This window comes from Gopherus evgoodei, chromosome 23, assembly GCF_007399415.2.
Source record: "Gopherus evgoodei ecotype Sinaloan lineage chromosome 23, rGopEvg1_v1.p, whole genome shotgun sequence".
Taxonomy (NCBI): Eukaryota; Metazoa; Chordata; order Testudines; family Testudinidae; genus Gopherus; species Gopherus evgoodei.
The window spans coordinates 1,300,706-1,313,501 of record NC_044344.1 but is presented as its reverse complement, the minus strand read 5'-3'; the positions used below and the strand labels follow the sequence as shown (position 1 = coordinate 1,313,501).

General features: G+C 49.6%; 1 protein-coding gene across 9 annotated transcripts in view; it reads left to right on the top strand.

Annotated features, from left to right (window-relative positions):
• The window catches only part of ATP6V0A1 (ATPase H+ transporting V0 subunit a1), a 47,063-nt gene extending 35,977 nt beyond the window's left edge, over positions 1-11,086 (top strand). For 8 of the 9 annotated variants that reach the window (XM_030540926.1, XM_030540925.1, XM_030540921.1 and 5 more), the window contains one exon: positions 8,207-11,086. In XM_030540926.1, coding sequence (XP_030396786.1) covers positions 8,207-8,300 — 94 coding nt within the window. In that variant the 3' untranslated portion in view covers positions 8,301-11,086. The remainder of the gene's footprint in view (positions 1-8,206) is intronic. The other variant, XM_030540927.1, reaches the window with a different exon arrangement.
• The last annotated feature ends 1,710 nt before the right edge of the window (positions 11,087-12,796 follow it).

The window sequence follows — 12,796 nt, the reverse complement described above, 5'->3', positions numbered from 1 at the left end:
TTTACTGATGAAAGTGCAGTGTAGACAAAGCCTTAATGTTACCCTTCTGTGCGTCTAGAGAAGACACATTCGCCGCTGCTCTTTATTAGCAGTTCAGATTGTGTATGTTCAGGGAGTCAGTAAGTGAAGAGAAGTGAGATTACTCAGCGGAGCATCATCACTTTCTCTGCACCCAGGTCCAGAGTGAGTTCCTTGTCCCTGTTTTTAAAGAGCACTTATTGCACTTGGACTTCCAGTGTGACTGGCTCTCTGGTGTGATCAAAGGGACAAGACAAAAACAGGAATTGATAGAGCTAGCGTTTGGGTTCCCCTCAAGCTACACCTAGAACTAGACAGGAGAGCCTATGAGTAACTCTCTCCTCTCCCATCCCCTGCAGTAATTTATTGCATCAGTTCTGAGTTTTTCATGGTTGGCCAGAAGAAGGAAGCGAAGTTGCAAATGTAGCTTGTGCCGTGTTTGGTCCTGCTCCGAGCTCACCTGCTTGCAGTTCTGTCCGTTTCCTTTTGTGAAATGTGGCAGTTACAGTCTGAAAATAAGAGCACGAGGCTCTTCTCTTATTTGCAAGGAGCACCTAACATAGCACCACTTTTTCTACCCTGGGTACCTTGGCAGTCCTGTGGCTGGAAAGCCAAACCCAGTGTGTCTTCGAGACAGGGAGAAGAAATAAAACTGTTTGAAGTCTCTTTTTTTTATTTTAATTTTTTTCCGGTAAGAAATCAAATGTGATGGTAATGACGACTGCAGCTTTTGGGACTTCCTCTGATATCTTTTTGGGATGAAAACTGAGTCCTTTTGCACCCCCTAATGGCACAGTCTCCAGGTGCATATTGAAGCCTTCCAGTATGTTCAGGGATCTTCAGAATTCAAACCACACAGTCATGATTCATACATGAATTCTAAAGCGTAGCCATCTTGTGTAGGGAGGGGATCTCTGCTACGCTTGTCTGCAACTCCTGAAAATGGTTGTTGGATGGCGCTTCTGTTTTTCCTGGCATCCAGCCTAGAAAATTTCACATTGGTTACGTTAGAGCCCATTGCTTCTAGCTGGTGTTCCTTGTCCTCACACAACGGTCACTGACAGTATGTAGCAGCAAAGTCCAAGTGAAAAGAACTTTGATCTTGCACCCACTGTAGTGAGTTCTCAGCAGACAGGGCCAGACAGTGAACAGAGCGTTAGCTTGTACACGATGTTCTGACTCTTCAGATGTTTAACTGCATATTTAGCAGCAGGCCCAAGTCTCCTCTCTGAGCTGTAACGTTCGGTCACACATTTGCACAGAGGTGGTAGATTATTTAAAAAATCTTTACAATTTTTTCCTTCAAAATTAAAAAAAACCTGATTTTTCACAAGAAAAATATTCTGAAAGTATGGACTGAAATAAGTGAAGAAGGTATATTTTAAAATGGACACCCCTTCTGCTGAACAGTCATAGCCTCTGTATGTATGCCCGGAGCGCACGCAGGTAAGGCCTGATTGAAAGCCCCCTGCAATCAGTGGGTCAGACCAGGTGTGATTTATATTGTCCACAATGTAGCTGAAATGGAGCTTTGCGCTATGCCTAGTTTTTAAGTACAATTTTTAAACAATATTAAGCTCATGGAAACACTGCAGGGAAAGTGGCCCCATCCCAGTAGGAGACAAGCTGAGAGGAGACAGTGGGACTTCTTGAGCCAAGAAATGGCCATAACAACATGGAACACAGTTGTTGTGTAGAACAACTGCAGAGCATTTACTAGGAAACTTCTGGAGTGAAGTCGTATTTCCCCTAAACATAAGTGCCTTAAACCTGTAAACTCCATAAGAGCAAATCTGCTCGTAAAAGTTTGACGATGGGAAAAGCAATTTAGCAAGATAAAATGAGATCTCAAGTACTATGCTGAGACTGTCACTTGGGTTACTCTCATCCCTGTGGAACAGTCATAAGTTTCTTGGTCTCCAAATAATCTCCTATGAGCGTTCCTTTGTAGTTTAACCATTAAATCCACGCACTTCCAGTGCTGTCTTTTTCTAACAGGGAAACTCAAAGGAACTGCTCTGTAAGAGCTTTGTATCAGATTAGTTGGCTGTGTGTAGCTGGGGAAGAGGAGTCACCTATCTGGAATTTTGTCTGGTGGGTGGGTCGTTCAGTCTTCATGGAATAGAGAAGTCATTTAACATATGCCTTGCTGTGGAAAAACAGATTAATGTGAGGTCTGCCTGTCACGCCCAGTTGGAGAAGATTTATTTTGTACTTTTTCAGAAAATACAGATTCCTCCATCGGTAACCTGGACTATGTTTTTGACTAATGTTTAACTACCTGTTGAAACAATAAAGCTCTCAACTTTTGGCAGCGATATCGTCCTTGCACATCTTTAGTTCCCCCTGTATCCTATCCCTACGGTGGAGGGTAGGGATAGGATACAGAGAGACAGAGACAAATTGGAGGATTGGTCCATAAGAAATGTGATGAGTTCAGCGAGGACGAGTACAGAGTCCTGCACTTAGGACCGAAGAATCCCATGCACTGCTACAGACTAGGGACTGAGTGGCTAGGCAGCAGTTCTGCAGACAAGGGCCTGGGGATTACAGTGGACGAGAAGCTGGATGTGAGTCAACAGTGTGCCCTTGTAGCCAAGAGGACTAACAGCATTTTGGGCTGTATAAGCAGGGGCATTGCCAGCAGATCGAGGGATATGATCATTCCCCTCTACTCGACATTGGTCAGGCCTCATCTGGAGTACTGTGTCCAGTTTTGGGCCCCAAACTACAAGAAGGATGTGGAAAAATTGGGAAGAGTCCAGCGGAGGGCAACAAAAATGATCAGGGAGCTGGAGCACATGACTTCTGAGGAGAGGCTGAGGGAACTGGGATTGTTTAGTCTGCAGAAGAGAAGAATGGGGACAGATTTTATAGCTGCTTTCAACTACCTGAAAGGGGGTTCCAAAGAGGATGGATCTGGACTGTTCTCAGTGCTACCAGATGACAGAACAAGGCGTCATGGTCTCAAGTTGCAGTGGGGAGGTTTAGGTTGGATATTAGGAAAAACTTTTTTTCACTAGGAGGGTGGTGAAGCACTGGAATGGGTTACCTAGGAGGTGGTGGTGGAATCTCCTTCCGTAGAGGTTTTTAAGGTGAGGCTTGACAAATCCCTGGCTGGGATGATTTAGTTGGGGATTAGTCAAACCCCCTGCTCAAAGCAGGATCAGATACCTCCTGAGGTCTCTTCCAACCCTGAGGTTCTATGATTAGGAGATCTTAGTTGCAACGTGAAAAGCTGCTGACTCAGCTGTATTGAAAATGCAGGCTATGACTTTTTTATTTCCCTTTGGCTAGTAACTTGGCTGCTTGTTTTAAATATCTCTTTTATATCTGTATTTGCTTTTCATTAATACAATTTGTGGCATCTCTGTTTGGTTTAAACCCAGCCAGGCATGTTGTTCACTTCCTTGAAACCCCTATTCCTAAACCTTGGAGAGAGACAGAGCTTATCTAGTGACAGAGGCCTGTGATCAGCCAACCCTCATGGACCTGGCATTTATAAATTAGCATTGCTAAATGAGAGCTTCCCCTTCCCACCCATTAAAATGCCAGGGGTGGCTGTGGAGTTGACCAGGAAGTCACTGAAGGATGCTGGTGTGTTCCAGTTGGGAGGGATGTGTGGAAGCTCCCTGTTAACCAGGGTTAGGAGCACTCCTTGGGTTCAGTGTGGAACAGATGGGTAGCAGCATGTCTCAGATAGGAGAAGTCAGGTCAGCTGGGGAGGCGGGGTGTTGAAAGTTTGGCTTGGCATTTGTTGCAGGGGAGAGGATTATCTCAGCAGCCATGCTGTCAGCTTCAGGCTGAGGGTGTGAGAAGCACTAGAACTAATGGATTGCAACCTGCTAATTTTCCAGGGGAACCATGCAATTCGGACTTGGCTTAGGTCACTCAAGCATCCATTTTTCCCAGCCCGTTACCCATCCCTGACTCCAGTGAATTAATCCCATGCAGCACCCTGCGGATGGCACACCTCATCCGTTAACCAGCTGCCACGCATCTGCACCCCATCTCAAATGTATTAGATGTATTGTTAAAGTTACAGAACAGGGAGGTTCCAAGTCCTTGCAACTATTGTAGGAAACTTGATTAAAGATGGAGTCAGCTGTGCAGACTTTTACTCTGAGCGATATTTAACCTGCCTAATTGTTGGTGCTGCAGAAACTCAGTAAAATGACCAGGCACTGCCTGAGCAGCTGATTCCAATTCATTTCCATGCTGGAGTCCCAGACCCATTTCCATCACCCCAGCAATACTCTAGCCCAGTGGTTCTCAAACATTTGTATTCATGACCCCTTTCTCACAGCAAGGCTCTGAGTGTGACCCCCCCCCTTATCAATTAAAAACACTTTTTTAAAATATATTTAACACCATTATAAATGCTGGAGGCAAAGCAGGGTTCAGGGTGGAGGCTAAGCGGGGTTCAGGGTGGAGGCTGACAGCTCGTGACTCCCCCATGTAATGACTTCACGACTCCCTGAGGGGTCCCGACCCCCAGTTTGAGAACCCGGCCCTAGTCCAAGTTGAGGAAGGTCAGCTAGTTTATAGTGAATTATGTCATTTTGGCAGCTGTTGCCGAATTTTGGGGAAGGTTTTGTTCACCAAGTGTGTATTTTTCTTTTTTTCTGAGTATATAAGACAACCCGAATGGCAGATGCTTGCAGCTCAGGGAGTTTCTCTTCCAGGCACGTGGAGAGGATTTTTTTTGTGCTCTGTGTTGCCTGAGCTGTGTGCCACTGATTCACAAATGCTCATAGAATGTGCTGTTGCTCACCCATTGGAGGACAGTGACATGGATCTTAAATATCCCTTTTGGCCATGAAGCATTAATTGCTTCTAAGTCTCACAATGTCTGGATCGCTCCAAATGGAGGGGCCCCCAAGGGGGAGGGTCACAGTTTTTTGGATGGATGGAGATGTCAGAATAGACTGGTGAGCCGCAGACAGCTGTGTAAAAGAAATGAAAAGGAATATTTATGTGCTGCTTTGTGGCCAGCTGTTCTGAGCTGTAAACTGAGAACTGAGGTTGGGACGGATGGGCAGGCACACACCGACTGCCCTACAAAGCTCTTGGTGTTCCATCACCAGAGAGGGAATATTACTTTCCAGGAGGCATGGATGGGCTTCGAGTCATACTTGGCTTGGAATCCAGTGGGCAGACGTGGGTGTAGTGAGACCCAGATCCACAACTATTTGTTGTTTTGAGTTTTGTAAAAGGCCCTGAGCGCCAGGCAAATCTCGTGACCATAAGCTGCGTGCGATGGCTTTAAAAGGGTATCGCCATTTTGCTTATGTGCAGGAAGGGTGGTCAGCCATGCTGAAGATAAAGCCTGGCCGAATAATCCTGACTAATCTAACCACAGGCAAGGGCCACTTGACTTCAGACCAAAGCAGGCGCCTCTTTCAAGGGCAGGCCCTGAATTAGGTTCCTAAATCAACACTTCAGCACACTTAGGTGCTAGGATGCAGCTTATACACAAGCATAAAAATTTGACTTCATGGCTTAACAAAACGTCTTTATAGATGATCTCAGGTTGGGGAAAGTACTTTACCTGTGACCCTGCAGTTCCTGGGGATCTCGTGCTGTGCCAGCGAGCAGTTGGTTGGAGAGGCCTGTTAATATGAAAACTGACAGGGAAAGTCCTGGGGCTTTGGTGCAAACCGAAAAAGTCCCTGTTTACTTGAAGTGCAGAGCTAATGTTTTAGTGAATTCTTGCATGGCACTTGATCAGAAACAAGAGACACTCTACAAAGTTATGCAGTGAAGCAAGCACACCCGGGAGCAGCAGGCATCCACTGCTGCAAAGCAGAGCTGTGTGCTCTGGCCCTTCCTGGGAGCAAATGCAAAGAAGCATGGCAGGAACTTTCTTTCGTTCAGCTTTGGAGTTCTGTTAAATGAAAGGGACCTGGTATCCCCATCTACTTCACCCCGCTATTCCTGTGCTGCAGCAGCTTCTCTTAGACTCAGGGTACCTGAGGTGGTGAGAAGGACTTTGTGCATGCCTGATAGGAGCTGCCTGAGCAGGGGGATCAGAAAGATTAGCAGTCATGGTTACAATTTCATCTACTTGTGATTCTCTGTGTGACCCAAATGCTCACCCCTCTCCCTCTTATTTCCCCGTGCTTCCAGAATAGGAATTAGTCACAGGGTGCTTATTGGCAGGATTCCTGCAAAACCCGAGGACCTTGGCAACGAAGCTTTCACTCCCACGCGGAAACTGCTGCTCATCCCAGGGATTCCTTAGCAGGGAACTCTGTCCCTGTGTGCACAGGCAGACAGGAGAATCTATCAGTAAAATGTTTGTCAGGAGAGTCATCTTTGCAGACTAGGCCGTCAGTGACTTTGTGAGCTGTATCGTGGTAGTCGCTCAGGACTTTTAGAATTTGGTTGCTTTCCAAAGAGTGTTCCCAGTGTCCTTGTGACATTTTTCAGTTTATTCCATTTAAAAATATTCATCATGTAAAATGTGTCCTAAAATAATGCTGAAAAATTATTCTGCTAGAGCTCCGGAGAGAGTCAGCTGATTCCTCAGAGTGCCAATTTGGTTCCAGTGGACAGGAGAATGGAAAGTGTTTCTCATGGGGCACACAGAAACACTGCACTTGTTTTCATTATGAATCATGGGTTTTCTTTCCATATTTGGCAGTGTTTTGACCCTCAGGCAGCTGTCCAGGGTCATTCCTTTCCAATTTTATTTATTAGGGAAAACAAACGAAAAAGCGAAGTTACTGCTGAGGTTCTGAGATAATGTGTATATCTCTGTTTCTCCAGGAGCACCCTGTGAGGGACAGGGAAAATGTGCTTCAACAGCTAAACCCAGACGACTGACTGAGGGGGCTCTAGAACTTCCCTCTCCCTCCCCCCGCATTTTCTAAAGTATTTAATAAGAAAAGTTCAAACATGAAGTGTTTCATTCGCTGTAGCACATTTTCTGTAGCCTGGGGGAGAAGGGGACTGTGTAATATTCCTGTCCCCTTTTGTACCGTTTTGAAATAATCCTGACTTTAGCAAGAGCCACCACTGATCATGTGGACTTACTGGCATTACAGCATGTTGGCATCAATCTGTGGGAGACCAAATGCTCTGGGAGGGTGTCAGAGCCTGGAAAGGCCATTTCGCTCAGCATGGCTTTATTTTATAACCTGCTGGGGACAGTGTCAGAACCTCCAGTGATAACTGTGCCTGAAGCTTACAAGGGCTCCCAAGACAACGACTTGCAGCTTACAGAGAATTGGGCAGGTCTAGATCAGATTTCTGAGAAAACCACTAGTTCAGGTCAAAACACCTCCAAGCCCCAACCAAGATCAGAGCCCCATTGTGCCAGGCTTGATCTAAGGCCCTGATCCTACAGCAGGCTCCCCCCGGGTGCAAGGCTCCATCCAAGGCGGGCAAAGGGTGCGAGGAGGGAAGTTTTGTCTGGGGATAATGTCCTAATGACATGTCTATCAGTTTTCCAAGGTATGTTGGTGGAAACTCAGTTGCACAGGATGTTTTAAAGTGTAACTGGGCAAAGCCCTCAAGAATCTTCTGCAGAGAACCATCCTGGTCCTTCCCAAGGGCTGGAGCAGAGCGGGTCTCTAGATTGAACCAACACTCAGAGGCAATCTTCTTTAATTTTTCAAGAAAAATGCAATGAGAGACGAGGACAGCAGGCATTCTTACAGCCCCCAGCATGAGGGAAATGCAAACATATACAGCTGGTGCTGATGGTTTTCACTTGTTTGTTCTTTCAGCATTCTGGTGGGGTTTGAGGGGTGTCTTTTTACCATGGGAAGCCCCAGCATAAGACCCTGAGATCAGGGTGTGTATAAATGTAATCTGTAGAATGTGATTTTTTTTTTAGAAACAATATCGTGTAGGAGACACGTGTTCCTTTCGTTGTCATCTAAATAGTTCCATGTGACACCAGCTTCATGGATTTCTCTCCATGTTTGTTGCTTGTGTAAAATTGATCTTTCTCCGTGAAAGCAGCATTTTGACAGTTTTTTCTCCCTTCTGCTCAGGAGCTGGGGGAGAGGAGAAATCTGTAATAGTTCAGTTGGGTCCTGATCCCTACCCTCCTGCTGAAAGCTTCATTTCATCTGCCTGTCCTAATGTGCAGATTTAATGAGGTGGTAGGCAGTCCCCACTTAGCTTCTGACACTGTAAGTAGCTGCTGCTGATCATTCTTTCTCTGTCTCTTTTGCAGGGTTGAGTTCCAGAATAAGTTCTACATTGGCACTGGATTCAAGTTTCTCCCGTTCTCATTTGACAACATCCGTGAAGGAAAATTGGATGATTAGACCCTCCCCCTCAGCCTAACTAAGCAGTGTTAGACTCGAATGCTGGTGTGTTGTGCTGTGGTTAGCCCTTGTCCCCTGTGTGTTTGTGTTGTGAAGTTGTGTGTAGCTCCCCTGCCATGATGTGCTGCTTCTGAGAAAATAACTTCTTCTGCAGCGCCCGAAGTATCTGTCTGAGGCTGTTAAGTGGAGAGCTGTGATGTCCTATAGCAGGCTTAGCTAACATTGCTTCAGAGTCACTCCTTTCCGCCCTAAGCAAACAGCTTGTTCAGTGTTGGACGTGTTTACAGTGGGGGTTGCATAGGAATTGTCTGGACTTGGTGTATTTAATCATGTATCGGTTTATGATATTGTACCGTAAGTAGCTCCTTGGCAGATTCCCGTAAAGCCTCCTATTGCATAAGGAACAAGATGTGCAAACTTCGGCCTGCCTGTAGCCCAGCTAATCTGAGGGAAGCATTTAGAGGGAAGAGTCTGATGTCTTTGCTGCCTCTGTTTAGACAAACTGAGATCCGCTGATGCACAGAGGGGTCTTGGGGAAAGCTGGGGCCATGTGCAACCCAGAGCAGTCCCTATTGCTTCCACACATGCAGTATTCTTACTTTGCTTGAGTGAGGTGTTCTTGTGAATGGTGCTCTCCTCACACCATACTGCTGCGTGCGTCCTAGCTCAGGGAGCCGGGGACAACAGAGCACACTTCCCTCCCTCGGCTGTAGCCTTCTTCCGTCTGCAGTTGCAGTTTCTAGCCTGCAGCATTCTTTCCCACTGCCTGGTGCTGGGGGAGCTGGGTGGATGGGTTCTGGCACACTTTGTGGAAGGGTCCACTCACACTTTCCAGCCCTGCCTGTACTCTCAGCCTGTGGAGTCAGGTCTCTTGTTTCCTCAGCAATGGCCCAGCATTTCTCAAACTCGACACAGGCATGTGCCCAGAATGTGCCCACCACGGTCTGCACCGAACTTACCTAAAGCAGCACCCAGCATCCATGCTCCACTGTAACCTGGGGAGCATCCTGCAGAGCCTGCCAGCAGGGACCGGCTTACCCTGGCACAGCCTGACCCTGCAGCCTGCACGTTTGTGTTGTCCTGGGGGCTACAGTTTCTGCCCTGCTGTCTGTGCAAAGAGAACTTACCTGCTTTCCCACAACTCTCCAACAGCCCAGATCCACATGTGCCCCAGGCATGCAAGCCAAACAAACCCAGGGCTGGTGCAGTGGGGCAGGGAGTGTTTTCTGTTTCCTCTCTGGGACTGGGGTCAGTGACCTTCCCCACAGAATCAGCCAGTGCTGTTTGGGCTGTTTGCAAAGTGAAGAACTGGGCAGGGTCTTTGGGCTATTCAGTTCCCTCAAGGGCCGAACGCTGGACCTCCACAAAATTCCCAGCTCTGGCTGACCCAGAGAGCAAGGCTCTGAATTCAGAGACCTTGTGACTAGATCAGTGCCAGGGTCCTGCTTTGAACTGGAGACGTCCGTGTGGTGTGGGAGGGCTGGGCTGATGTCGGTCCATAATGGACCGGAGTGGTGGAAGCAGGACATCCTGGGCATTTATTTGGTCCCTACGGGAGCTGCAGCCTGTAGTCATGAAGGTGTTTCTCTCCCTTCTCTGTCACACGTTTACGTGTGCACAGATAACTGCATCTGCTATCGTGGAACCTGTCACTTCTTCTGGCCTCAGAGGCTCCATTGCAATTGTGGCTTTCTCTCTCTGTCTGCCAACGCTGGCCTATTCTTAGTAATCATGCAACCAAGGAGCGAGTTCCAAAAATTCCGTTGTTCATCATTCTGCCCCTCGGCCTGGGCTGTTGATACTGTCCCTGGGACTTGGACGCCAAGTGCAGGGGTGGCTGGTAATGATACCAGACCCATGTGAAACTCCACATTCTTCCCCTCCCAATGGAGTGGAGGGGAGTGGTAGGAGCCACTCTTCAGGACGTGGGCATTGCATTCCCTGCTGGATTGGTGTGGCTGAAAGATGGGCTCTGGGCTGTCAGTTGTGCACCCGAAGTTAGTAAAAGCCGAGGGTTGGTCGTGCTAAGTAACTACCACACAGTCTGACGTCGGATCAAGTGTTAGATGGCAGATAATTGCTCCAGAGAACCTCCCAGGCACGGCCAATGTTACGCTGTCTGACCTGACAGCCGCACTTGTCCTGTCCAAAGAGTCACCTTGTGAAGGGGCAAAGTCTGGCACCCATTGCAATGGCCTCTGTGGGAACAGGATTTAAATATCGTCGCTCGGAGGGCGGCAGGTGCCTGTTCCCTTGTGTGGGGTGTGACTAGTTGCTTGCCTTCCCCGTTGGAAATAGCCTCTGGAGTGGAGATGTGTGTTTAAGCCCTCTGGGTGGCACAGTCTGCTGCAATAGATGCACTGTAAGGGGCAGGTGGTGAGATAGATACTCTGCCTGGATCATTTAGAACTGGCCATCCAATGGGAAAATGGCATGAAATGCAGGATTCTCCAACGTGGTGTGAGGAAAGTTCACAGCAAGCACTAAAAGGAACAGCCCCAATGTCTGAGTGAGGCTGGGTGGGGCAGACAGGTACAGGCGGGTGTTTCTAGCCAAGCCTGTGTAACTATCCCGTGGGGGAGGTGTGGGACGCGTATGGGGATTTGCAGTAATTGAGCCGAGTTCTGTTTACATGTTGATATCACTGTGTTTACAATCCTGTTTTGTGCGAAGTGTAAGGTGAAATGAAGTCTGGTGTGCAGCCGAAGCAGTAATACTTAACTACGCTGCTGGCTTTGTTGTGACTCAACCCACACATTACATGGTTGGAGTTGTGTGTAACCTGAGCTGCCTGCAGCTATTCCTTCCTTCCAGCGACTGGTTCTGAAGCAGGGCCTTCCGGTTCCTCTCAGCCTGGAGCCTAGCCGGGCATTGGGGGCGGAGGCCGGAGGCACTCACTGGGCCAGGTTAGGGTCAGTTGGGTAGCGCTGTCTCCATCCCGCAGTGAGCGATGGAACCCAAGAGGGGTACAACCAGGACCGGCACTAGGGTTTTGAGCGCCCTAGGCGGACGGCAATTTCGCTGCCCCGCGCGCTGGTCCCGCGGCTCCGGTGGAGCTGCCACAGTGGTGTCTGCAAGAGGTCCACCGGAGCTGTGCGAGCAGCCGACCGTCCGCCCACAGGCAAAACCGGCAGCTCCACCCGAGCCGCGGAGCACTGGTCCACCTGCAGGCACCACTGCAGCAGCTCCACAGGAGCTGCCTGCTGCCCCCTGACCCGGGGGACGCCCTGGGCTGCCGGCTGCCGCCAGCTGCTCAGACTCCCTCTCTGTCCCAGCAGCAGCTGTGCTCAACCATTTAAAAAAAAATTAGGGGTGCTTTTTGGTGCCCTCAAATCTCGGCACCCTAAGCAACCGCCTAGTCCGCCTAAATGGTTGCACCGGCCCTTGGTACGACAGATGAAGCTGTTTAATAAAATGGCACTCATCTAACAGTGCCCAAATTGGGAGTCCAGAGCGTGAGCTCGCAGAGCAGTGATCTGCCTCGCGCCAGGCACAGGGCAGGGAACGGCACTAGTCAGTCCTGTTCTAGACCCGGCCACTTCCACAGTGTCGCTCTGCCCCTCCCTCCCCAGCCAGTGCTTTTGGGGCTATTTGAACCGTCGCTAGGCAGGGAGACCAGCCCCTGCCAACAAGCCTTTAGCTGTGGGGGCAAAAGGCCAACTTTTCTATCCTGCTGGGACGCGATTCGTGGGGTTTGGTGTTTAACAGGCCTGGGGCTGACTCGAGCTCCAGCTAGTGGCTCCCTCGGTTCTCCTCGAAGGGCAGATGGGCCCCAGCCCCCCAAGGGCATCCTTCTCTAGGCTGAGCCCAGTGCCTCCCTGCTGGGGCTGCTGAGCTGATTGGGGCTCCCAGCGCGCAGGGCAGCTGGGAGGGGCTGTTTCCCCTCCAGGCTCTCCTGAGCCTCTGGTGCAGTCTGGCAGGGCTGCATTGCATTCCACGGAGGGGCAGGGCTGAGTTGTGCTGAGCCCTGGGTTTGTGTTGCTGTCGCCTGAGATCTTTCCAGTAAATGCTGCAGCTTGGGCTGCCCATTGGCTGTTGTGAGCCCGGAGGGTCTGGCCCAGGGGGTGCAGCTGGCAGCTCTGGAGTGGGGCTGGGAGAGGGGCTTCTCGCTCACTGTGCACCTGGCCCAGGACACCGGCAGGGCCCTCCCCAGATCCTTTCCTCCTGGTAACTCTGACCCCTGCGCTCTTGCTGCATCCCCCTATGCAGCGTCAGCTCTTCACGCCTCTGGTCCACGTACCCAGGTGGTTTTGTAGCTCTGCCTAGCCCCAGCGCTGTGCCGGTCTCTCTCTCACCGCTCTGGAGCGATAGGTCTGATGATGGGCAGGGGCCGGTCAGTGTCTGTGCCCCCCTCCACTGTCTGACTCCTGAGGGGAGCTGGGCCGCGCTCACCTTGCGGAAAGGCCTTGGGTTGCCTGCAGTCTGAGCCCATTGCTGGCTGGCATCTCAGCGCTGGGGGTTACTCCCCTTAAGGCGTGGCAGGGGGAGCCTTGGGA